This window comes from Myxine glutinosa, chromosome 1 (assembly GCF_964187855.1).
Source record: "Myxine glutinosa chromosome 1, kmMyxGlut1.1, whole genome shotgun sequence".
NCBI lineage: Eukaryota > Metazoa > Chordata > Myxini > Myxiniformes > Myxinidae > Myxine > Myxine glutinosa.
In genome coordinates this window covers 168037687-168064554 of record NC_136261.1, presented here as the reverse complement: position 1 = coordinate 168064554, position 26868 = coordinate 168037687, and the positions used below count along the sequence as shown (strand labels likewise).

Below are 26868 nucleotides of genomic sequence, written 5' to 3'. Positions count from 1 at the left end.
ATAATTGATGTTTATAACTTCTTATTCCATTAATCTTTCTAAACTCTTCTTTCTTTGTTGTTAAACAGTTATAATAATCCTTAAAGTTTATTGTTTCTTTAATAACATTTTTCTTTACACCTTTTAACTTCTTATCAGTCTTTTCAACGTTATTCACAATGTATTTATAAGCATAAGCCTTTGACCTCAATCCCACAAATTCACTCATAACATTTCCTCCTAATTCATCCTTGAACTTTCCAATCACCTTTTTATTTTTAGAAGAGAACAACTCACTCTCTGGACTGTAATTACTCGTGTCATAGATATTAATGTCTCTTTTCATGTCTGAATAAACATCGTTGGTATTAATTTTCAAAATAAAACTATCTGTATCCATATAAAGTAGATTAACATCATTTTGATATTTCTTCCTCAAGTTATTATAAAAGTAATCATACATTAATGACTTTGATAAATCAAGAATTGTTGTTCCAATATAAATAGGTTTGTTCATTTCAATACTCTCTTTAATCAAATGGATCGCACAAAAGTTCTCAGTAAAGACCTCAGCTCGAGTAAAACTCGGTCTATTAATTAATTTTGATGCTTGTTCCCAAGATGTTGATAGTCTGATATTTTGTCTTTTCCTCACATTCTCCATAGTCTTACCAAAGACCGCATTATTCATCAATTTATAAAAGTCTTTCTCAAAATCTGTTTTTGACTCTGTTCTTCTTTGTGTATTAAAATCAATGTACCCCTTTAACCAATGACTTTGATTGAACTTTAGAACCCTATGGATCTTCTCTACTCTTAGACCTTTTGATAAATATTGTCGCAAATTTCTTTGGTGTAGAACATAATTTTTCTTGTTATATAATGTAGTAAGTAATTTTTCTGTTGATTCACCTATATCAAACGATCGTTGATAATCACTCAACCATTCTTTCTTTGGACTTTCTTTCTCACAAGCAAATGGGAGATCTTTGTGTAGGTTATGGAGTTCCTCTGGATATTTTAAATCAATTTCAAAATAATAACCAACTTTTTCTTCATCCAATTCTTTTTGTGTAGAGATACATACATCTTGTAAAACGTTTTTGTAGTCTTTTTCCTTTACCCATCTAAGTTTTCCATAAGGAAGAGCCTGAGACATTGCCCAGCCATACAGGTTGTTCGCGTCATAGTACATCAAGTAAGAACTCTCTTTCGTTGGATCATAATTTGGAAGATATTTGTTATTTGCTTTTGCGTATCTACTCGAGCAGACTTGTGAAATTCCACCTCTTTTTGCCTTTTCAATCATCAAAAGCATATCAACATCGGTTATCAAATCCAAATCTTGTTTTGTCATTTTCAACATCGCACTCCAGGCCAATCCAGGTGCTGTGTAGTAGTGAGCAGGATCCAATCCATATCCAGTGCGACAAACAGATCTAAAGGCTTCAAATACATCGGCCAATAAAAGCACATCAGTTTTGAGATACAAATCGTGATACTCGCCAAGATTCTTGATGTTATATTTTTCCCAAACATTTTGTGCGTGTACATAATCTTTATCAGATATATGACTATTATTTAATTTGTTATAGAAATTTTCTTTTGAAGGAAGTTGTGTTTCATTGAATCTCTCAAATGAGTCCATATAGTCATAGGGGTAAATTCCCTTTTGTGTTAGAAAATCTTTATCTAAAAAATACTCTGAAAGACATGGAAACTCTTTTAGATTTTGAACCAAGTTAACCAATGGACTTGCCATGAATTTAAATGTATCAAGAAATCTGATATGAGTAATAGGAGATGTGTGAATTGTTTTTGTGAATGAAATGTATTTCTGATCCGTGTTTGGAATTGCTGAGATACTTCCAGAAGTCTTTGAGAGTTCCTTGATAAATAGATGTGTATCATAATGAGCGTTGTTATGAAGAAAGACAGGAATGAAAGAGGGGAGTTGATAATTAATATTACAACTTTGATGAGCCGGACCTCTATATTTACCAGTGAGATGACAATGGTCTCTAACCTTTAGACCTTTACCAATTTTCTCCTCACAAATATGACAGACATTGTTTTTTATAAATTCCCTTTTTTCTTTACTTGTTAAGGACATTGGTTTATTGGTTTCTCTCATTATCTTGGTTAATCGAACACAGTCTTTTTCTAGTCGTTTCACAAACTCCTCTGGGGTATTTGAGCCTCTATACATCTCTAACTTGTTATATTTATCACCAACAGATGATTTGATATAATAACAAAAACCACAAGGAGTATGTTTTTGATATTTATTTGTGTATGATTCTTTTGGATCTTGAGAAGCAGTATCAATTTTTTCTAAAATACTTTCAAAATCAGCATATATAACAAATGGATGTTTGATCTTTTTATTTTCATCTTTGAATGTGATCTTTGAGCCTTCTTTAGGCATATTGATTACCGTTGATTTATGTTCGCCACAATAATTTGAATGTTTATCTAATCTTTCTTGTGAATTGAAGAAGTTAAGACAACGCAAACAAATATATATTTTATTTGTTCTCTTACAGACTTGTGGTTTTATTAATTTAGCAATATCTTTGATGTATGTATAATGTGAATTTTCGTCTGAATTAAAATATAGAAGATTAATATGAGTTTGTTTACAATTGTCAGAAAGCTTTAAAACCTGAATGTTGTTTGTTTCTGTTAGACCATAAACATTAACTGATAAATTATTCATCTTTTCAAATTTAGGAATATCATTTAAAGTCATCGGAAACTTTAGATCTTTCGTATTTAATGTATTCTCATATTTTTTATAATGAGATACTCTTTCATCATGAAAATGTGGAGGATGTAAGTGTGCTAAAATAGACCAGAGAAAACATTTATTGTCTTTATTTTTGATATTGATAACTGCTTTTCTATTTTTGATAACACTGGGTAAATCAATGTAAGAAGAAGCTTTTAGAGGATCTGATTTAAGAATATGAATGTCTATGTAAATAATTTTTCCTATATTGAATCCACTTCCTACGATTGAATTATCCACATCTTGCTCTTGTTTAATAAGTTCATCATAGACTCCTGATGTTTTAAAATCTTGATATGAAGATATAAAGTGTGGCTCAGTTCTCATGTATGGTGCATCTATAACTCCTTCATCCTTTGTCATTTCTAATTTTACTCCCATATAAAATTTAAGTGGTTTCATTTCCTTTAGTGTTTTTTCAATCAACGTTTGAACAGCAGGTTTAACTATTTCTACAGCATCAACTATAGACTCTGGTTCAGGAGGTTTGAAGTTAAAGACTCTTATTTTAATATGTCCTTTGAATGCTCCATCAGAGTTTTTAGTTGTGATAAAATTTGATAAATGTAGATTTGTTTTAAGATGTATTTTGAAGCCTTTCTTGAGGATATTTTTATTACATGTAGAACAGTGTTTTGTTTCAGGTGGAAGAGGGGAAAGTTTGTTTAAAATGTTGTATGTATGTTTTGCGGTGAGAATATGTTGTTTATAATATTTTACTTCCTTCTCGCAAGTATCACAATAAACCATATTTATAGCGTGAGAAAACGTGGTGTTTTATATATATCACTGTGCTTAAAATAAAACACTTTTGAGCTTTACAGCTCCGTTTTATATATATCACTGTGCTTAAACTAAAACACCTTTTCACTCAGAATCATCTAAGTCATAACTATCACATGAATACTCAGAATCATACTCAGAGTCATCAATAAAGCTACTCTCATAACTATCATTTGAGCACAAACTATTAGTATCATAACTATCATCTGTGTTCAATGAAATACTATCATCACCATCATCCAAGTTCAATGAAATACTATCATCACTATCGTCCGAGTTCAATGAAATAGTAAAATCTTCACTGCTGTATTGACTCATATTTAATTAGCAAGAAAAATATTCCCATCAATATCTATATACTTTCTTTCATTAACAGATTCAATCTCTACAATTTTTATATCAAAAGTTATCTTTAAATAATCTCTAACTATCATAGAACGAAATGACATTTCACCAGAAATATTAACATCATTCATTTTACTTAGATCTACACCCTTTGGATTATTAAAGAAAATACAAATGTCTCCTCTAGAATTATTAATGGTCTTATCATTCTTTTTCAAAGTATCGTGGTCAATCACTTTTTCAAGCTTTGAATAAATTGCCAGGAGTAGAGGAGAAACTTTTGTTAGATTTACTTTAATGGATGTCTTTCCAGGTATAGTTAGAGCTCTTCCTTTAAATGAAATAGAGGGGCTCATGTTATTTTCCATAACTGGTTTTACCCAAAAATTTCCATATTTATCTTTGTTCAATTTAACATCTTTGACATATTTTTCTATATCTTCCACCGAAGTAGAGATTGATTGAAATTTGTCTTTTGTGCTTTGAAACATTGTATTTATTAATGAATAAACTTGCGTTTAGTTTAAGTAAAAATTTACCACATAAATATGATAAGTTCTGAAGGATATTTAGAATTTCCAGACTCTCCATATGATAAATTAGAGAATTGTCCGGCTTGTGATAGAGTGGGGCTTAATGATGAGGATTCATATAAACAATGTTTATTCTGTGATTATATTCTAATTAATGATAATAAGAAATATAAAAAAACATATAACTCTTTTAAATTAGAACCAAAAATGAATTACTTTACAAGATTAATAAGAGAGATGAATGTTAAGCATTATGGTGATAATACACCATTTCTTACAAGGAAAGAGACTCTTTGTATTGAGGAAATGTATAAGGGTTTAATGATATTTATTATTCAAAATAATTTTAATGGAAATGTTAATACAAGATACTACATAAATAAAATAATGAATTATTTTGAAATTAAACCAGAACTCAGGATAAAATATAGAGTTTCTAAAATAGCTCAAAAAAAGTTGGATGACTTGTTTTCCAAATATATAAATGAATGATTTTTTACCCGTTTGGGAAAATAAGATAAAATTTAATAACCATAAAAACATTCCAAATTCATTGAGATGTCTAATAGTTGGTTCAAGCGGATGTGGGAAAACCTGTTTACTTTTAAAGATGCTCCTTGGTCCTAATTTTTTAGATTATGATAATTTAATAATTTTTACAAAGTCAAGTTTTCAACCCGAGTATCAACTACTCTCACAGGGTTTTAATGCAGGTCTTAAAAAGGAAGACATTATCGGTTTATTTAAACTTCAAAACAAACTGAATGATTATAATATTGAAGATATAATACAATTATTTTGTGATACACAGAAATCAAAATCGAAACCCATAACTTGTATTCTCAGTGATAATACGGATGATATACCTTCACCTCAAGATTTAGATAAATCAAAAAAGAACCTCGTCATCTTTGATGATTGTGTTAATGAGAGAAACCAAACAGTAATGGATAGCTACTATACAAGAGGGAGACATTCTTCTTGTAATTGTATATATCTTAGTCAATCATATTTTCAACTCCCTCGACGCTCAATAAGAAACAATGCCAATACTTTTATTTTATTTAAGTTAAATTCAATAGATGTAAATAATTTTTGGAGAGATAATTGCTCTACGTTATGTAGTAAAAAAGAATTTGAAAATTATATGAAACACACGATTGGAAAATATAAATATATTGTTGTGAAACAAGATGAGATACTAAATGATATTTTTCAATAAATAAATACAGAAAATGAATACTGAAGAAAGAGAAAGAAAGTTTAAGGAACATCAACAATTAGTTTCAAAAGTTGTTAAACAACAGGAAGAGATAAAGAAGAAACGGAGACAGAAACTAACTGGTGAAGAAGCCTTTGAAAGAAAACAAGAGAAATTCTTTAAACCACTTTTGAAAACTCAACACTCACCTACAGTTCCCACGGTAGAATTTACTCCGAAAAAACTTCAAATGCTCAAAGATTTTAGTCAGATAACAAAACAAGAACTTGGTGAATTAGAATATGATGACGAGGGATTATTTCGGAAACTTGAGGAGGTAAATCAACCCCCTAATTATGTTGTGGAAGCTCTTCAAAACAATGAATATTCGGCGGGTTCAAAAACCAGAGCAGGTCTCATTCCAACAGAAGAACCAGCAGTGTTTCATCTTGTGGAAGAAAAGGTATTGATATTTAATGATGAATTGATGTTCTTGAGTTCTACTCAACCAAATGTTAAATTAACTCCAAGATTAATGTTTCTTCTAACAAACCCCGGATTCAGCGGTTCAAAATATTTTGAGGAACCACTTGATATGGAAAGAGAGGAAGATAGGGTATATATTGAGTTGCTAAATGCACTTGATTATGGAGTTTCTGTTGCTGGTAAAAGTAAGAAGAATGAGAAGGAGAAACATATTATTGATGCTTTAAGTAAGCTTGGTTCGGGTGTTAGTTTTCTTCCAAATGACCCATCACAATTAGTTAATAGGCTATTATTGTTGTTAGGTAGTAAGAAGGCTGGAAACAACAATTGTTTTAATGAATCCTCAGCCATTTTAGATCAGTTGATGAACATGAAAATAATTAATAAATGTCAATGCAAAGATATTTTATTAGATATTAAATAAGATGAGAAGCACAATTCTTAGTTTTAATTTCACAACGAGCGATTACACAGCTTCATTCCCTTACCCACTACAACTTGACCCCCTTACCTCATATGAGGCATCTTTGTTGTCAATGGAAACTTACAATACCCTTTTTAATATCACAGAGAAAAACAACAAGTTTAGTTATAATCCAGGAAGTGGATATAAAACTATAACCGTTTCACCTGGAGCTTACGAGATTTCTCAAATATCTTCAGAAGTCTCTCGCCTTATGAAAGAAAAAGGTGATGAACCAAAAAATATTGTAATAGATATTCAAAAACACACTTCAAAATCAACTATTAAACTGAAAAATAATTATAAAGTTGATTTCACGATTGAAAATTCGTTCAGAGAGCTATTGGGTTTCTCTTCAAAAAAGATTGAAAATAACGGGACGTTTTACAGTGATAATGTTATCCAAATATCCTCCGGTATAAATTCAGTATTAATTCATTGTGATTTGATTGATGGTGCTTATAACGATGGAATAAGAACAAATACAATATTTTCATTCAGTGCATACTCAACCCCGATTGGTTATAAATTTAATATGGAACCAAAAAATCTTGTCTATTTACCTGTGTCAGGAAAAACCATATACAGAGTAAATTTTAGGATAACCGACCAAGATAATCGTATGATATCCTTTAATGATGAAATTATATCCATCAGAATTCACCTACGTGAAGTTTTTCAATAAATAAATAATGGTTATTGTAAGAAAACACGAGTTGGGAAAATATAAAATAATTACAGGGGAGGGCATGTTCCTTTCACCAGACTATACAAGGTATGTGGGTAAAGGATACTATAAACCTAAGAGACAACGGGGTGTGGGTCATCAATTTCGAAATAAAGGAGATGGGATAATTGATACTCTAATGGGTATTGGTTCAACCATTCTTAAACATAAAGACCTAATTGGTTCAACTGCTTCTCTCATGGGAAATGTAGCAGGTGTTGTAAAGAGTATAAAAGTTGCTCAAAAGGAGTCCCATAAATTACAAGCAATCAAAGAAATTAAAAAAGGTAAAACTCAACTATCTTCACAAGAACGACAAAAAATCATTAAAATACTTGGGTCAGGGTTTCAACAATTTTAATACTATATAAATACAAGTATGGAAGCGATTGATAGTATCTATGATTTGGATGATACGATTATCATTTCAAACTCTACTAAAAAGGAAGACTATTTTAAGGTAAATGCTATTACAGGAACCGACTGGAATTCAAACGGAACAAAAAGTTTTGAAATAAATAATCAACAAACTTACTTGAATATAGCTGATAGTTTCTTGCTGTGTAAATTTAAATTCACTAAGGCTGCGAATAATACTAATGCTACACTCGTAAATGATTTCTTCTGGAAAATGTTTGACAGTGTTCGCCTGTATATTGGAACACAAGAGGTTGAAGCGGTTGATTATGTCTCTGCTACATCTGAAATGATGAAATTTACACTATATTCGTTTGGTGATAGAATGGGTAAGGGAGCTGTTGAAGGCTTTATTCCTGATATGTCAACGGGAACAAACACAGACCCTGGTTATAGTCAAAGGAAGTCAATGTATAATGATGACGCAAAAGCTGAGAATAGTTTTACCGTAGCAGTACCTCTTAAAGGTATATTTGGATTTTGTGATTATGATAAAGTTTTGTATGGTCTTAAAATTAGATTTCAACTACAAAGGAATGATAATGTAAATAGATTGCTTTTTGGGGCTGAAAATGCTTTTGGCGACAATAATAAATTTGTTATTAATGATTTGTGTTGGTATATCAATGAATATACTCCTAATCTTAAAACGGAGGAGATGTTAAATAGAAGACTTAACTCAAAGAAACCGCTAAATGTATCATACCTTAAAAGAAGATGTCAACACGTTAAACTGGAACACACTACCTACACTTGGAATTTGGGTGTTCTTGAAGGAAAGCCACGATACCTATGGCTCATTTTTAAAAAACCAGATGGAGAGGAGGGTACTAATAAGAATAATGCGCTGAGTGATAATGCTAAGGTGAAACAACTTCGGGTTTCTCTTGATGGCACATTTTATCCGCGAGATAGATTGGAAATTGATTGGGAAAAAAATGATTATGCGGAAGCCTACAAGTCCTACCAAAAAGTGTGTGAAAGTAATGGTAATAATGATCCTATTTTGGATATGGTTGCATTTAAAGGTTTATATACAATCTACGCAATTGACCTGAGTTCTCAAAAGGAAACTATAAAGTCTAATCGAGTGGATACTTCTCTATACATTGAAAGAGGGGAGAATGAAGAAGTTGATGCTTATTGTTTGCTTTTGGAGGAAACAGAATTACAGATTAATACAGATAATGGTGTTATGATTAATATCACATAGGTTTTTTCTCATAAATAAATGGTAGGGGTATATGTTAATCAAATCAATCTTAATAAATTAACATCTTGTATTCAAAATCAAAAGCCTTGTATTATTAATGTTAATACAATTCAAAGAAAAGGAGCTGTAAGAATTGATGTTTTACTCACACACACACAAGTAAAAACACTAAATGATGTTGGATCACTTAAAATTAAAATGACGAAACCTATGTTAAAGAAATATTCAATAGACGAGTCAAGAGGAGGATTTCTCCCGTTTCTAATTCCTTTATTTGCTGGTTTAAGTGCGGCGGGAGCATTGACTGGTGGTATTTCAGCAGCGGTAAAAACTGCTAACGAAAGGAAGGCACAACTAAAAGCTCAAAAAGAATTGGAAAGACATAACAAGGAGTTGGAGAAACAAATTAGTGGAAGTGGTGTAATTGTAGATTTTGCTCACCCACTGCCTGATAAAGCTAGATTGTTGGTTGGTGATATGCTTTCCTCTATCGCTCAAGCGGGTGTTAAACTAACTAAACGGGGTAATGGATTGTATCTTTCTCATAAATAAATGGATAAATGGTTTAAACAATTTGGAAAGAATACAACGTCAAATATAGAACTAGCCAAGTATTGTAAAACACTAAAAATTGATAATGTGGTAATCTGTATGAGAGATGAATTAATACATATAAATAAGAATACAAAGAATATTATTATGAATTTAGACACACAGAATGGTTCTCATTGGGTTTGTATTCATAATAGTCAGGATAAATATTATTTTGATAGTTATGGTATGCCACCACCTGTTGAAGTAATACAATTCTTACAGAATGGTGTTTATCAAACATTTCAAGTTCAAGAAATTAATTCTAAATGTTGTGGTCAATTATGTTTATATGTATTATTTCAACTCAACAATAATGAAAAATTTTATAATATCATTTTTAATCTAATATAAATGACTTATGTTGGAAAAGATGGTTCTATCTTTGGAAAATCCTCCCAGGATATTGATTTATCAAATTATTATACAAAGGCACAGGCTGAACGACAAAAATATAGTATAAGTAAAAATATTAATATGAAGAATACTTATAAATTAATCAATTATCCAAACCCTACAGATGCGAATGACTTAATTAGATTCAGTGATTTATCACACTTGTTAAATAAAACAGCACGTTTTGTGAAACAAGTAAAATTTACAACCACAACACCTGGTTATACTGACCATACACCTTTCCTCATTGAATTTAACTACCTGCTTACAATTGAATTTTATAAAGAAGGACATTTAGTTAATATGCGAATTAATAAATGGGGGTATGAAATGCCTGATTTAGGGTATAATTGGTCTTTTTCAATAAACTTAGAAGACCTACATGATTTAAATCAGTCTCGTAAAGAAGAATATTATCCACTTGGTGAAGATAAGGATTTATGTGGAAGTACAATTAGTAAACAACAAATACGTGATTTTAAGAAAATAAAAATATATGATAGTATAGCGATGGTTCGCATGACAAAGAAGGAAGGTAATGAGATAAGGATAGAAAGCCGAGGAATACAAACCGATTTGGTAGTGGGAAGATGGGGTGGTATTACCTGTCATAATATTAATTTCACATATATTTCTGATACATAAATGGCAGGAAGAAGACTACAAGAGAATTATAATTTTTGTATTCAAGGATACCTACAAGAAAAGGGTGCTCGGTTTTACATACCGTACGAATTGGAACATACACATGGAAATTTTGTCATTAAAAACTGGCCTTATACTGATATTGTTAAACCCACAAATAGAGACTTGTTTAAAGTATTAAATAAAAATGAACTTCTCAAAGTTATGAAATATAAAACTCTTTTAGAAATCGTCAACAAATCTTATTGGTATCCTATTATGAGAAAAATAATTATAGATACAAGAATATCTCAAAATCCAGATGAGTATATGTATAATATTATTTGGGACTCAAGCTCAAGGGTTGTAAGGGCTAAGGAAGGAATTGAAGAAGAGAAGGAGGAAAGAGAGAAAAAGGAGAAGGAGGAAAGGGAGAGGGAGGAGAAGGAGGAGAGGGAGAAAAAGGAGGAGGAGAGGGAGAAAAAGGAGAAGGAGGAAGGAGAGAAAAGGGAGAAGGAGGAAAGAGAGAAAAAGAAGAAGGAGGAGAGGGAGAAAAAGGAGAAGGAGGAGAGGGAGGAAAGGGAGCAAAGAGAGAGGGAGGAAAAATATAAAAAGATGGAAATCAGTGAGATTCGTAAAAGATTGAGTGTATTACAGCAAATAAATCAATCTCAACGCACCGAAGAGGAAATTAAAGAATTAACAACTCTTATGAAGATAATGGTTTCAAAAATAACAACGTCAATGTCTTCAATTTCAGGGAGGAGATTTAAACGAGAAAGTGGTGAAGAAGAAGAAGAAGAAGAAGGAAAAGATTATGTGATTGATGATGTTGGTGTCATTGACTTTAGTTAGTTTTTATTTGTAAATAAATGGAGGAGAGAGTGAAGGCATTCCTTAGGATTCTTTATGTTTTAAAAATAAAGATTGAAATGTATATGTTGAAAACCAAAAAGGTTTTGATACTCTGTCGGAATTTTTCTGATAAATAAATATGAGTTATTGTCTCAAATGTAAAAAGAAAACTAAATCTAAAAATATCTCTTATGTTAAAGCTAAAAATAATAGAGTTTATCAAAAAGGAATATGTCAAGTATGTGGCTCTAAAAAGTGCCAATTCATCTCTCCTAAAAGAGGAGGAGACATACAAAAGTTTCTGTCAGGAAGTAAATTTACAACAACTGGAATTCCAGGGGAATTACACCTTCCAGGGTATTCTTTCTGTGGTCCAGGAACAAACTTGGATAAAAGATTAGATGAGGCTGACAATCCTAAACCTTGGTCTAAACCTACAAATAGGGTTGACGAAGTGTGTATGAAGCATGATATTGCTTATGGGAAAACCACTACGTTGACTGAAAAACATAAAGCCGACAGCGAAATGTTGTATAATTTGTCTTTGATACAAAATCCAACGTTGAGAGAGAAAGTTGATAGGTTTATTGTGAGAAATTTGATAAATGCTAAATTGAAACTTGGTCTTGGTTATTCCTCAAAAAACTATTAGGCTCTAATGATGCCATCAAGACTGAGGAGCTTTTGGCTGAAGAATTACACAAACCTATAATCACAAAGTTTAAAAGAAGGAAGGTTTATTCTAAATACACTGACCACATATGGTCCGCTGATTTAATTGAATTGAATAATGACAGGGGATACAGGTATGCTTTAACCGTTATTGATTTGAGGAGTAGATTTGCCTGGGTTGTCCCTTTAAAAAATAAAAGGGGTGATACTTTAATGTTAGCCTTTAAGCTAATATTTGATCGGGATAAAAGGAAACCAAAGAAGTTATGGACTGATGAGGGAACAGAGTTCTATAACAAAATATTCATGAAATTTCTTAAGGGGAAGGGTATTAAATTATACAGCACCTTTAATGAAGGAAAGGCAGTTGTTATTGAGCGTTTTAATCGTACTTTAAAAGAGAAATTATATAAAAAATTCACACAACTCGGTTCTCAAAAATGGGTGTATTTAATTCAGGATATTGTAGATAATTACAATAATACAGTTCATTCATCAACACAATCAAAACCATCAGAAACATTTACAAAATTAGAATATGAAAAGGAGATTAATTTGAGAAAGCCCAAGTTTAAAGTTGGTGATATTGTAAGAATATACAAATGGAAAAGTCATTTTGAGAAAGGTTATACACAAAAATGGACTCGTGAATTATTTAAAATCATTGATGTAATGGATACAGTCCCTTGGACCTACAAATTATATGATTTAAATGGAGAAGAAATCTTGGGTTCATTTTACTCACAAGAATTACAAAAAACACAAGTAAGCAGATAATACCCTTGAAAATAATAAATAAATAAATAAAATGTAATGGGGATACGTTTTTAAATCTGTGAACCCCAAACACAGAATCCCACAACTTTTTAGTTGGGGCTTAACTTTTGTGTGTGTATAATGGGGATACGTTTTTAAATCTGTGAACCCCAAACACAGAATCCCACAACTTTTTAGTTGGGGCTTAACTTTTGTGTGTGTGTGTGTGTATGTGCGAGTGAGTCATAATAATATACAAACCCTAACCCAACCCAAGCCCTAACCCAACCCCATCCCTAACCCAAACCCATCCCTAACCCAACCCATCCCTAACCCAACCCCATCCCTAACCCAACCCCATCCCTAACCCAACCCCATCCCTAACCCAACCCCATCCCTAACCCAACCCCATCCCTAACCCAACCCCAACCCTAACCCAACCCCATCCCTAACCCAACCCCATCCCTAACCCAACCCATCCCTAACCCTCACATTCAAAATCCCAACCCTAACCCAATCCCATCCCTAACCCAACCCCAACCCTAACCCTCACATTCAAAATCCCAACCCTAACCCAACCCATCCCTAACCCAACCCCATCCCTAACCCAACCCCATCCCTAACCCAACCCCAACCCTAACCCTCACATTCAAAATCCCAACCCTAACCCAACCCCATCCCTAACCCTCACATTCAAAATCCCACCCAAACCCTAACATAATCTTTCTTTTCTTCTTTTTTAAATACGTATTTCTTTTTTTTTTTTCCTCTTCCTCCAATTCTGTCTTTCAAGGCTTTTAAGTTTGAAGAAGTAGAAATGGGAAGAAAGAATTTTCCAGCATTTTCTTCCTCGAACTTTCTTGATATTGCTTAAATCAAGCGTCATTAAATAAAGAACATTGTTCATTGCTTTAGAATCCAAAGAGTCTCCAAGAGGAACCCCACAGGTAGAGTCTCCAAAATAAAACCAACTTTCCAAGTTCCCAAGGTATAACCACATTCCTGTTGAGCCTCCAAGATAGGTATCACATTCCGAGTCATCAAAACAAAACCCCCATTCCGAGTCTCCAAAAATATAACCATCTTTCCAAGTCCCCAAGGTAAAACCACAATTTTCAGAAATATTGGGGGTTTCCGTGATAAGTCTCACATAGTATAACTGCGGACCATCAGGGAAAACTTCCCTTTCCCAATTTTTTAGGGTTTCTATGATGTGTCTCACATAGTATAACTGCGGACCATCAGGGAGAATTCCCATTTCACAATTTTTTAGGGTTTCTATGATGTGTCTCACATAGTATAACTGCGGACCATCAGGGAGAACTCTCCTTGCCCAATTTTTTAGGGTTTCTATGATGTGTCTCACATAGTATAACTGCGGACCATCAGGGAGAACTCTCCTTGCCCAATTTTTTAGGGTTTCTATGATGTGTCTCACATAGTATAACTGCGGACCATCAGGGAGAACTCTCCTTGCCCAATTTTTTAGGGTTTCTATGATGTGTCTCACATAGTATAACTGCGGACCATCAGGGAGAACTCTCCTTTCCCAATTTTCAGAAATTTGTGGGTCTCCAATGTATGACTTGTATTCTGGCTCATCAAGGTAGAACTTGTTCAGTGGGTTTTGTTTTGATAACTCACAACAAGTATCATCATGGTAAAACTCTTTTTCAGGATTTTGTGGATCTCCAAGGTATAACTCTTTGGCTGGGTCATCAAGGTAGAACTCGTTCTGGGGGTCTTGGTTGTTCAAAATGTCTTCAAACAAAAAAATAACTTCATCCCAAGTTGTGTTAAAAGCAGAATTTTCATTTCGTATCTCAGATACAATTTCCTGTGAAAGAAAATAACAATGTATTAATTTAATACAATATTTTTTATTTGTATAAATCAAGCTCTATGAATATTAAAATAAACTTTGTTAACTCTTACACGAGTCTCATCTTAAAAAAAAAAAAAAAAAAAAAAAAAAAAAATTAAATAAATAAATAAATAAATAAACAAACTTACCTCCATTGATAAGAGGTTCGAGTCCAGTTCATCAATCTGAAGGTTGAGTTCTACACAGGTAGTAGGACTCCATGGAATAGCAAAGTTATCCCATTCCATTTCGGCATAGTAGTCCATTCTCAAGTGAAGCAGAAAGCGTGTTTGAAAAAGCCTGTGTGGTCGGTGCCTTTTATAAGGACTGGGTGTGTCTTCCTGTGGAAATTCCCTGGGCGTGTCTTAACTGGAAATGATGTGATGGAAATTCCCTGAAAATGATGTAATGTATTACCTGGAAATGATACAATGCTGAAGAGTTTATAAAGTGGGTGGGACTTAGCAAAAGTGGGAGGAGCTTAGCAAAAGCGGGTGGGGCTTAGTAAAAAGTGGGCGTGGCTTAACAAAAAGTGGGCGGGGCTTAGTAAAAAATGGGCGTGGTTTACCAAAAAGTGGGCGGAGCTTACCAAAAAATGGTATGTGGCACTGGAGGCGCTCAAACAAGAACATTGAGGGAGGTTTACCATTTTATCTTAGCTCAGTTAAAATATCTTAATAAAGAACCAAACTCAAACATATTTTTTGTTAATATATTAGATGGTGAAGAGAGTTGTAGGAGAATTAAATTATTTCCCACGCATAAACAAATATTTGTAGGGTCGTTGTTTGAGTGGGTTATATTCACCAGATGATATTAAGAGTAAAAGGTTAAAAGGTCCATGAGGTCAGAAGGATCACAGGTGTTTAAGTGGTCTAATGAATAAGGATAACATGTCAAAAGGTTAGAAGGTTCGTAAAGAACAGGGTGAGAGAAATATAGGTGTTTAGGGGCAATGAGGGAGGGAAATAATTAATATGGAAGTGAATGGGTCAATGTTTGAGTGGGTCAAAGATTAATCTGCCAGATGATATGTAGAAGAAGGATGATAGGTCTATAAGAGAAAACAAATATTTGTAGTGTTTGAGTGGTCTAATGAACAACATTAAGGATAGGTACTACAGACAAAAGGTTCATAAAGATGAGGGTGGGAGAAATAGAGGTGTTTATGATTTTTGAAAAAGACAAGGGGGTAAATGACATTAGATAGGGATTTCCCATGTTAAACGGAGGTGTCCCAGAAGCAACATTATTACACTACTCACATATAAATTACTGAAATACCCATGTCCCATAAATACAATTCATTATTTTAGTGTAATCATCAAATCCTGTAACTCAATTTTAGAAATCGAGTTTAGTTTTCCTGAATTTCCTAAATAAATTAATGGAATTGGTAAATATGTTGAGAAGAATGCACCAATGTGCTTCTTGATTAGCCTTTGTAGGGCTCAATACCTAACATGATCACAAAAGAGACGTTTATAAAAATGCAGCTTTATCACTCAGCTGATCCATCCTCACATTTATTTTCTTTGTGTTCCCAACTACCCCTAGATGGTCTATCACACCCCTCATGTATCCTGCTTCGTTCTTCTTCTCAGTGCCCAGCACGGCCTACGTGTCACTGACCTCAGCCAACCTCTTTGTTGGTATCAATGGCAGCCTTGCAACGTTTATTTTGGAACTCATCCCAAACAATTCCGTAGGTTATCATTATGCCTTCACATTGTGTGTGAAATTAGTAATTGTACCATAATGACAAGAATGTCTTGGTGTACCAATTTCATTATAATTTCATCAAGAGCTTGAAATGTCATTGAAAATAAACTAAGTTTTTTTCATTTTTTTAACACCCTGATGATGTCCCTGAATCTGCCACACTTTTCTCAGCCCCAATCTTCCCCCATACCCCTCCCAAATAAATGAAGTCGTTAGCTTTGACGGATTTATTTAATCTGGTGTTGGTATAGTGCAGGCCTGGTAGGCCGAACAGCCTCCTCTTGCATCAAATTTCCTTGTTCTTATTCCTTGTTGTCTTGTATGACTAAAACACCCAATCTAGTTATCATATTTAGGAGAAACCTGGCCCACGAACATTTAAGGTTTTTAAATGGATCATGATTTAGGAGAAACATGTTCGAAAAAGATATGAGTATTTGGATTATGCGATGGTAAGGTCTGCTAATTGCTTGTAAAATCAGAAATATAATTTAATGTGACAACTTTCTCAGACAGTATTCATACAATGTCAAAATTTGGAATTAGCTCTGTATTCCACCATTTAGTCATGCTGATATTACCAACAAGTAGTTTTATAATTTTAACAAAGTTAAATAAACCAAGTAAAAACATCAATTCCCCTTCGAAGGTAATGTGGTCCATCAAGCCTGTACACTGGTTGCTAACCTATGGTTGTTTGTACATGCTGTATCCTTTTTCAATGCTAAGTGTCGACCAAGGAAGCAGCATGTATAATTTTAAAAGTTTTTGGAATGATTCAGTCGGGGTCGGCGTCGAGCCGATGACCTCCCAGACTCAAAGCGGGTGCTCTATCTCTAAGTAGTGATTAATAAACTTTGGAAGAATTCCACATTTTAGAGCCACATACTCCACAATTATAACCTAAACCTGGTGTATTAAAGCATCTCAGAACAGTATATTTTATTTAAAGAACACTGGATAATAGAGGATGGAAGTTCAAACCACTGACAATGGGGCAGAGGAAAATGGTAGACATAGAATGATTAGGCAATGGTTAAATTGGCAGTAGGGAACCAAACAGACAGGAGAAGCAAACAGGCTCAATAAAAGTGTTCAGAAAGCTTCAGCTGGTTGGGGAAAGGCAGTGAGATGAGGTAAAGTCAGAAAAATATCAGTCATGAGTGGAAATTGAGGATGGGGAATAGCTGAGATGGTGGTGGGTCTCACTCTTGAAGGAATGGAGGAAAGAACATGACTGCAGCAGCTCAGGGATTCTGTTACACAAACAAGAGAAAAGGTAAGCAGTAATCCTAGAATATTAACGTATGTATTGCACGTGAAGAGTGATTGTTGGGATGAGCTGTGGATAGACAAAGCACTACAGGTGAATGAGGTGGGAGACGAGATTCGAGGCAGTATTGGACCAGGCGTCCAGCACCCTGCCTGTTTTGAGAGAGAAACGAGCTTCTGCTTTCTGCCAAGAGATACGATTCACAATCAAGGCCTTGAACTCGACTGCCTTTAAGGGTGCAGGCTCATTTTGTCTGTCTTGTTGAACTGTCTCATACTTGGCATGACCTTTACATCTCTCAGATAATGGTTGAAGAAAGAAACAGCATGAAAATATATGATCTGATAATCCCAGGGGAGCAAGATAACCGTACCCTTGGCCCACGATCCAATAATGGCATATTTTGTTTGGACCGCCATATGACCTTGGCCTTCAACATTTAGGGATAGAGTATAAATCAAGAAAATGTGTCACCATCTACAATATATCTATAAAACTCAACATCATGAAAATTGGAGGTACATTATTCAAGTTATGATCAAAAAGGTGTTTTTTTAGGTCAGAATCCTAAAAAAAGTATATCAAGGACACGAATCAAATATCAGGTGCACAACTTCGATGCAGTTCCACTATTATGATGCAAGCACATCTTGGATGCGGACTTTGAGATTGAGAATTGTCAAAATTGAGTGATGAAATTTTTTTTTTTTTCAGACCACCATTTGACTTTGACCTCTAACCCAGAGGGGTGTGATGCAAATTAAGCATAAATGCGACTTGCTCCAGGATATCTAGAGAGGGGAATTTTGTTTGGATTGGACAGACCTTCGTGTAATTTTGGTGGAAAATGTTAAAATTTTTATAATTGGGTTATGACCTTAAACATTTGGTCAATCTCAAAAACAAGTCAACCATGCATTCATTTTATTCCCATTATTGATGCAAATTTTAATTCCAAATGTCCCAGCCGGATCTGAGATACAGCTTGGACATTGGCAGAAAAAGGGAGAAAAACCTAAATGGTGGTTTAGTATTCCTAGGAGTGTAAGACCTTGACCTTTACCTGGAGGGACATGACGTAAATTAATCGTGAATGCACACTGCTATATGCTATCTAAGTAGGGTAATTTCATTCTCATTGGATAGATCGTAGTCGAGTTGTTGTGAAACATGTTAATATATCTCTAATTAGGTCATGACCTTAAATTAGGTCAAGGTCAAAAAATCCTGTAGACATCGCATACTTTCTTTCACATACATTGCGTACTTTATTGATGCAAAATTTCATTCCAAAAGTTCCAGCCGGCTCCAAGATACAGCTCAGAAATTGTGAGTGCAGGAAGAAAAAAGAAAAAGGATTTTTTTTTTCTTCTAAATTGTGGGTTCGAAACTCTGTGGTACCATTAAAACTTTGGAGCACTAATTGTACAAACAAACCCTGCAACAGCAATAAGCCTTCCCCTATCCTATGGGGAGGCTTAATTACCAGCAGTTTGTCTTTGTTCCACCCAGCAGTGAGAGAGAATCATTTGGCCAGATTGAGATGGAAAAGCTAACAGTCTTGCAGCTTTGCCAAAGGATTTGGCTATTTTTATTTTTAGTGTTTAAGGCTAATGGAGAATCTTGCACATGGATTGCATGGAGGACAAGGACATTGCAGGACATACCTTTACATACACAGGAATAACAAGGAAGTTAGTGGACAATGGATGGGATTTCAACTCTGTATCCCAGGATTCTGAATGATGGTTCTCAGATGGGAACACCAAAACAGGTCAATCCACAATGTTTGAAGGTCACAGCCATTCCATATCTGTAGCTATTCCTATAATTCATCCATTCATCATGGTGACAGTTAAAAATGACAGAGTATGAACAATGAGTTTAGGTGTGGAGATAAGAAATGATTCACGTCAGTTAAGAGGACATCAAAAATGGCAATTTACCCCTAGATGGTCGATCACAGTGTAAGTGCAACAATCATTCACAGTGTAAGTCAGTCACGGAGTGCAACAAATGCACACAATTTATTGTTACTAAGAGCAAGATGCAGATTGTTATTAAGAGGACTGTGCAGCCAGATATACTCCATGCTGTTTGAGGAAGGATTAGGGGCGACTTTGGAGTGGGGAAAATTAGGGAGGTACAATGACTGTGACGGAGGTTGCATCACACAAGAAGGACAGCAACACTTCCAGTACATGAAGCATTGTGGTCAAAGCCACGAAGAGTACATCCAGGAAGAGGGATGACAGCATCACTGATGAGCAAGGTTTCATTAACACTTTATCTGGAAATTATAGAATGAGCTGACCGAAGCGAGAGATAATCATGATGGGAGTAGATGCAATAGATATTTGATGACTATATGGACGAAAGTGTGTGAGAGAGACAGACAGACAGAGGTGGGAAGTAGACTTTAATTGAGTTGGGGAAGATTGAGTAAGGGATGGAAGGGGGGAGGATCCAGAAGAAGAGGCATCATGGCAAGGGGAACACAAGGAGAAAGATAATAATCGTTGTGGAGAAGAGAAGGAGAAAGAAGGAGAAGCAGCAGGATATGTGGGCAAAGAGGTGTGGGGTGCATACAGGCAAGGGAGCAGGAGGTGAAGAAAGCAGGGAGGCATGACTACACGGACGCAGGCAAGAGGATGGGAGATGGGGGCTCAGGGAGTGGGAGGGAGGGTGGTGAGAAGTATACAAGTCCATTAGGAGGCCCAACATGGAAATGTACTATGGTGTATTGTCAAAGCTAGGCTGCAAGTACTAATGGTTGCTTGCACGGATAATTTGTATATTGTAAACTTTCAAAGGTATCCTTCGGGGGGTGGGGGGGGGGGGGTTGGTGAGGTTGGGGAGTGATGAAGATTGGCTGGTTAAGGGGTGGGGGGAACCACAAGAAGTAGGGTAGATGAAACACAGGAAGTGGATACAATCAGTGAGGGAGGAGAAATATAGTGGAAATTGGAAACATGCTTTAAGAGCAATAGGGGTTGTGGGGTGACAGTTTTATATAATTTGGGGGCAATGGTATCAGTGGATGTGCCACAAATATCAATGGGAGAGCATTAATTTGCTTTTCATCACTACATCTAGGGATTATGTATGCTAGCTCCATGAATCACTTCCTACATTAATTTGTCAGAACTAAATATATAGTGTGGACCTAAGTGACACCAAGAGCCGATGATGACTTCTTTAAAGATATTAGAGATGGCTTGATACATTTTTCCATTTTGAGTGTGGACTTCAATCACTAATTTTGATTGAAATTCCACACTCGGTATTTGAAGAGCAGCCAAAAGTACCATTTATTCACATCATGATGATGGAATTGAAATGTGAGCTGGGGAAACAGCTCAAACCTCCCACTTGTGTCATGGTATAAGATCCCTGGAATATCATTTCAGATTCATTTGGACCAGTGAAAATAACAGAGGCTTTTGTAATGCTACTTGCACCAATGTATTTTGTGTCACATTTAGCAATTATGTAGACTAAGTAGTTATCAGCTACCCAATGTCCTCTCTCACATCATATACCGGTACTAATTATATTACGGCGTTTGAAGGAAACTTATTTCCGACTTTAAATTGGCCCACTAATCTGTTTGACAGAATCTGAAGGCTGTGAACGACTTCCTGAAAAAATATCTACTGGTTTTCCCACATTTCTGCCTCGGCCGTGGCCTAATTGACCTTGCGGCGAATCAGAAAACAGCTGACCGAGCGGCCATGTTTGGTCAGTGTCTTTTTGCCTCCTCTCTGTTTGTAAACATGATGCCACCAAAGGCAGTTATTCTAATCTGAATTTAAAGGCATTGCCACTGATGCACATGCAACATCTATGTTCAAGTTTGTTGGGATAATCTGTATAGTCTGTATAGTCTGATAAATCTGTATATAACAACATTGTGCTGTAGTTAAGCACCAGCTTAGGTCTACAGGTAGAAAATCTACCTCCTCAATGAAGGAAACGAAAAGTCCCTTAAGTAATGTTTTTGTACCTTTCTTCATTACTTGGTGTCAACTTTGACTACATTAACACTTGGATGCAGTGATTGGGCCTCGGAGGCCCACAAGGTTTTTTTTGTTGCAAAAACTATGCTGTACAATTTTTTTTTGGAATGAGCCTCATTTTCACCGACATTCATGTTGTTACACAAAATTCAGTGACATAAATAAAAAAAATTTTCATTCAGGCTCATGGGAAAATCTTCATTCTTCACTTATAACCCGAAAATCCGACACAAATGCAGGCCTGGGGCCTTCGAGGCCCTGCATAAATGTTGTTGTGACCTGCACATTGCCCAAGAATAATTATGTTATATCATTCTTTTCTTGATATGAGCCTCATTATATGCTCCTATAACTTAGTTACAAATAATTCAGTGACAAAAATATGAAAATTAAAAAACGTTACACGAATACATTTGTGGGGCCTCCGAGGCCCAATGGCTACATATGTGTAGGATTTTTGACAGTTGTGGACATATACATTCTAAATAAAAGGATTAGTGAATCATATTTTTTGAGCAAATACTCCTCCATGAGCCTCAACATTTTAGAGAAAAAAAATTTTTGGGCAAAAAAAAGAAAAGAAGATTCATTAGTTGTATGGGATTCTTCCAACTAATAGGATCAATGATTCACATTTTCTGAGCAAATACACATGCATGAGCATCGACTTGGATTGAAAAAGGATATTAATGAAAAAAATCTATTAAAATAAATAAATAAAAAACATTACACGAATACATCCGTTGGGCCTCCGAGGCCCAATGGCTGCATTTATGTAGGATTTTTGACGCCTGAATCTAAGGGTTAGGAGTGTAAACGCAATGCTTCTTTGCAAAATGATGAAAGTAAAGTACAATAACTTTTAATACTTTACAACACTGCTGGTAGCTTTTTAAAGCTTTGCTATCTTTTTCTTCTTTCATATGTGGCACGAGACTGCGGGGTAGCATCATTGGCTGAGGGTGAGGCTGTGCCACTGATATAATGTCCCCTGCAGGATAGCGCAGGAATTTGTAATTTGTCCATGGTTGGTGGCGGCGATGGAGCATCTACTCTTCGCGCAGGGCACCATGGGATCTTTAACGTCCACCAACTAGTGTCGGTAGATGGAACGCCAGTATATTGTCCATACGAGGGATGGCACACACATTGATGAATCTCCCAGCCTGTGAAACAGTTTATAGCCGGCTGATATTCCGACCCAGGGGAGACAGCTATCCGCTAATGTAAGATTGTGTGTTCGTACAGTACCTCTAACCCATCCTGTCAAAGCTTTGATATAATGGCCACAATGATAGGATGCTGTATAAAAATACCCTTTTTCCACTACACGTATACATTTTGGGCAGGATCAGATCAGGCAAAGTCATGCCAATAGTTTTCCATTATTAGATTAATAGGACACATCATGCCAATTCAGGCCATGTTTGGGCAGAGATGACCAGTGGAATTGGTATGGAATCCGGCTAGATTATATGGGGACAAAACTGAAACATTGTTCTTGTTTTGTCCCAGGTAAGCAGAATATTACTTTATATTGAATTACTAGCGAGATACCTATCCTCATGGACGGGTTAATTCCTCCATAGGCTAATTGGCGTATATAGTACGACTTGTACCCAATACATATACTTGTAACTTGTACTTAATTGTACTTGTCCATGAAACTTATACTTGCACCCAAACACCCCGAAGACCCAAAAGCCCCAAAGACCCATAGACTCAAAAGACCCAGAGGACCCAGTGGACCCAAAATACCCCAAAGACTCAAAAGAGCCAGAGGACCCAGTGGACCCAAAATACCCTGAAGACCCAAAAGACCCACCACTAGATGTGGCGCTATGTCATACATATTTACATGGAGAGAATTTTGTTCCTCCCCAACCCTGAACCCCCTCCCTCGCCCCCATGGCCATGAATTTGTTTTTATCACTTAAAATACAAAAACCTTCGATCACGACAACTACTAGTTTTCAACTCATTCCGTCCAGAAGATCAGGAGTGCATATCAATCAAACAAACAAACAAACAAACAAACAAGGAATACGTCATGCAGAGCATGATACTGTTAAATTTTCAAGTCAATCGGATGAAAAGTGATGATTTTTCAGATGAAAATTGATGATTTTGGAAGTTTGACCTTGAGTTTACCTTTGACCTTTTGACTTCAAAAAAATAGTTGGTTTCCCAATTTAGTGACTCAATATGCAAAGGCTGTTCAATTTTCGAGTCAATCGGATGACAAATGACAATTTTAGAAATTTGACCTCAAGATGACCTTTTTTTTTTTTTTTTTTTTTTTGGTATACTGAATCGAGGCTCGTGAAAGAGCTAACATTTACTTCACAAACAAATTGACCTCAAAACCAATAGGCTTCTTCCTCATGACCAACTCTACCATCTGGTGAAGTTTCGTGAAGATCGGTTTAAAATTGTGACCTGTAGGTGATTGACAGACAGACTGACAGACAGACAGAATAATGCACAAGTCCAACCAATGTACTTGAAAAATCTTCGATTTTTGCAAGTAACACACAGACACACACACACAGACACACACACACACACACACAGACACACACACACAGACAGACACACACACACACACACACACACACACACACACACACACACAACAAGACACTTCTCGTATTATAGTATGAAGAAGATTTTTGTACTTTAAAAGATCAAATTTTATTAACAAGGTATTTAATTGTCTACATTGACAAACCACATGGAGAAAAAAAATGTTCATAAAGGGGAAAAATGGCAGGATCATGTTCCTGATCATTAAAGGAAATCCGAGCCACACGTGCCACCCCACCCAGCGACCATTCTACAGTCGGAAACAGGCAAAAGAGCTCATTGACTGGTCACAAACTTTAAGAAAACTGTCGCAAATTGTCATTAATTAACTATTTATAACCAAAAGTAATTGCAATCACAAAAGTCAGTGCATATAGTCAAGAATTGATGTAACGTGTTTCCTGGTCAGGTCTGGACAGTTTCCAAGACCCGTTTACGTGGGACATTGTTGGGCGTAACCTCTTTGCAATGGCAGTGGAAGGCCCAGTCTTCTTCCTCATAAACATCTTCATCCAATACCATTTCTTCTGCAGGACCAGGTCTAACATATATGTATAAATATATATTTACATCTTATTTTTGAATAAAAATTCAAGGCTCATCAAAGTGCTAGAACACAGGACATAACAAAACAGATAGACATCGACAGCATGGTACAAGGACACAACAGTGGGACACTCAGAGGAAGGGGAAGAATGAGAAAGTAAGGGGAGAGGAAAGAGAGGGGAGGAAGATATTTGTGAACAAATTCGATACAAGCTCAAACACAACAAGTTAGGGTCTGAAATAACAGGAAGTTAAAGCAGGGGATGAAAGAGCAATTTAACAAATAAATTGAAGGATGGGTGTAGGGAGAACAGAGAAAACTCAGTCATGTGTCAAACAAAGGGAAGGGAGCGAGGGGAGTGCACAGGGGTAGAACAGATCAGGAGCAGTGATGGGAAATGACCTGAGGAGGAGAGAAACAGCTGTCTTGAAGTTCTTGAGGCAACAATGAGACTGAGCAGATTGAAGAAGTTCGTTGCCTCGGTGAGAGAAAAGATGCATGCATTCTGGAGAACCCTGGGGATGGAAGAGAGTGTAGGGGGGTGAAGTAAGGGGGGAAGAGCATGGAAAAATGGAAGATGTTGCAAGAACAGAAAGGAGGTGGTAGACTGCAGAGTCCAACCTGTCTGTGATGTAGAAGCAATAGGTCCAGAGATTCAGTTTTGTCGCAGGAGATCCCAATGTTTTGAGGGTCTTGCACTACATGGCAGCAATATGTGAACTGTGTGTGGCAGGGACTCCATTCCAAAGAGGAGAGCAGCATTCAATCCAACTGTCATTAAAGGCTTTGTCGATTGTTGGAATTTTGGATTTTCCAAAGAAAAACTTGGCATGATGGTGGATGCTTAGTCGGTGACTGGCTTTGGAGGCCAACTTTGATATGTGGTTTGCCCAAGAAAGATCATGGCTAATGATGAGGCCAAAATTGAGGTACTGAATTTCATTAAAGGTGTTGGTCAAGGAACTAGAGGAGAGGCTTCACCTAACTATTATGTTGGAAAGACAGAGTGAAAGTATGACATTTGCCAGGATTTTTTTTTAAAACGTTGTTGAGGCTCGTGGAAGATATAGTACTAATACACTGAACGGATCAGGTTTCTACAGGCCAAAAGGAACGAGAGAGAACGAGAGGGAACGAGAGAGAGAGAGAGAGAGAGAGAGAGAGAGAGAGAGAGAGAGAGAGAGAGAAAGAGAAAGAGAAAGAGAAAGAGAAAGAGAAAGAGAAAAAGAGAGAAAAAGAGTAGGAAAACACCAACAGCAGAGTTGAAGGCCAAGATATAGTGAGACTTGGACAAACAATGGGGGGAATGGGGGGTATGAGAGGATGATACATAGGGGGACAAGATGGATACAGACGGAAACTCTCAGGAGGGAAAACTGGAAATTTGGAAGGAGGAGGGATTGGGATGGGGTAGGGGCGGGTTGTAACATATTTTGTAAGACATGTTCCAAGTGCTCGACCAACTTCTGATTCTGTCAAGGTCTGTAGAGCGGAAAGAAGCTGCTGCTTACCTATCTGAAGGATATGGGATGCAGAGGATGGAGTCTTCAGCAAAAAGGATGGAGTCTTCAAAAAGGATGGAGTCTTCAGCAAAAAGATAGAAGTTTTTGTTTGGAATAAGAAAGAGCATGGATGAAAATGAGGCTGGGCCTTGAGACATTCCTCTGTTTACAGAGTGAGGAGATGAGAGGTTTGCATCAAGAGACATGTGCTGACTATGAGAGTGGAAATGGTCAGTAAGGCATGAGAGGACATTGCCTCGGATGCCATAATCTGGGAGTTCAGAGAGCAAGACTGGGTACCATACTGTGAGATATGCTGAAGATGTGTCTAGGAAGATGACCCTGATACCTCGACTGATATTTGGGGTCTCCCTCCATTGTTAGGAGAGCAGCATCAGTATGTCCAGGATGGAATCCAAACTGATGGTCTGAGACCTAATACCAACTTGTGAAAAGATGTGCTACCGACCGTGGATCAACAATGCGTTACATTATGCACAATGAACTGAAATACAAATGGTGT

General features: G+C 35.9%; 3 protein-coding genes across 3 annotated transcripts in view; 1 reads left to right on the top strand and 2 right to left on the bottom strand.

Annotated features, from left to right (window-relative positions):
- The window catches only part of LOC137416307 (phospholipid-transporting ATPase ABCA1-like), a 203631-nt gene that overhangs the window by 154023 nt on the left and 22740 nt on the right, over nucleotides 1-26868 (top strand). Inside the window, exons 33-35 of the mRNA XM_078771422.1 lie at nucleotides 16254-16401; nucleotides 21309-21432; nucleotides 24706-24835. Coding sequence (XP_078627548.1) covers nucleotides 16254-16401; nucleotides 21309-21432; nucleotides 24706-24835 — 402 coding nt within the window. The remainder of the gene's footprint in view (nucleotides 1-16253; nucleotides 16402-21308; nucleotides 21433-24705; nucleotides 24836-26868) is intronic.
- Nucleotides 13572-15104, bottom strand: LOC144889819 (uncharacterized). The gene is made up of 2 exons (XM_078771024.1): nucleotides 14846-15104; nucleotides 13572-14669 (listed from the first exon to the last, which is right to left on the bottom strand). The coding sequence occupies exons 1-2, from the start codon at nucleotides 14960-14962 to the stop codon at nucleotides 13572-13574; spliced, it is 1215 nt and encodes a 404-aa protein (XP_078627150.1). The 5' UTR covers nucleotides 14963-15104.
- Nucleotides 24816-25949, bottom strand: LOC144892570 (uncharacterized). Its single transcript, XM_078779640.1, has 2 exons — nucleotides 25465-25949; nucleotides 24816-25358 (listed from the first exon to the last, which is right to left on the bottom strand). Exons 1-2 carry the CDS (start codon nucleotides 25603-25605, stop codon nucleotides 25164-25166), a joined length of 336 nt encoding a protein of 111 aa, XP_078635766.1. The 5' UTR covers nucleotides 25606-25949; the 3' UTR covers nucleotides 24816-25163.

What these genes read in the sequence shown, in the direction of transcription:
- LOC144892570 (XM_078779640.1), bottom strand. Translation starts at nt 25,605, where the DNA reads ATGCTGCTCTCCTCTTTGGAATGGAGTCCCTGCCACACACAGTTCACA. An exon ending in TGCTTCTACATCACAGACAG is followed by an intron (nt 25,359 to 25,464) that starts GTTGGACTCTGC and finishes TTCCATCCCCAG; the next exon opens with GGTTCTCCAGAATGCATGCA.
- LOC144889819 (XM_078771024.1), bottom strand. Translation starts at nt 14,962, where the DNA reads ATGGACTACTATGCCGAAATGGAATGGGATAACTTTGCTATTCCATGG. An exon ending in CGAACCTCTTATCAATGGAG is followed by an intron (nt 14,670 to 14,845) that starts GTAAGTTTGTTT and finishes TTTCTTTCACAG; the next exon opens with GAAATTGTATCTGAGATACG.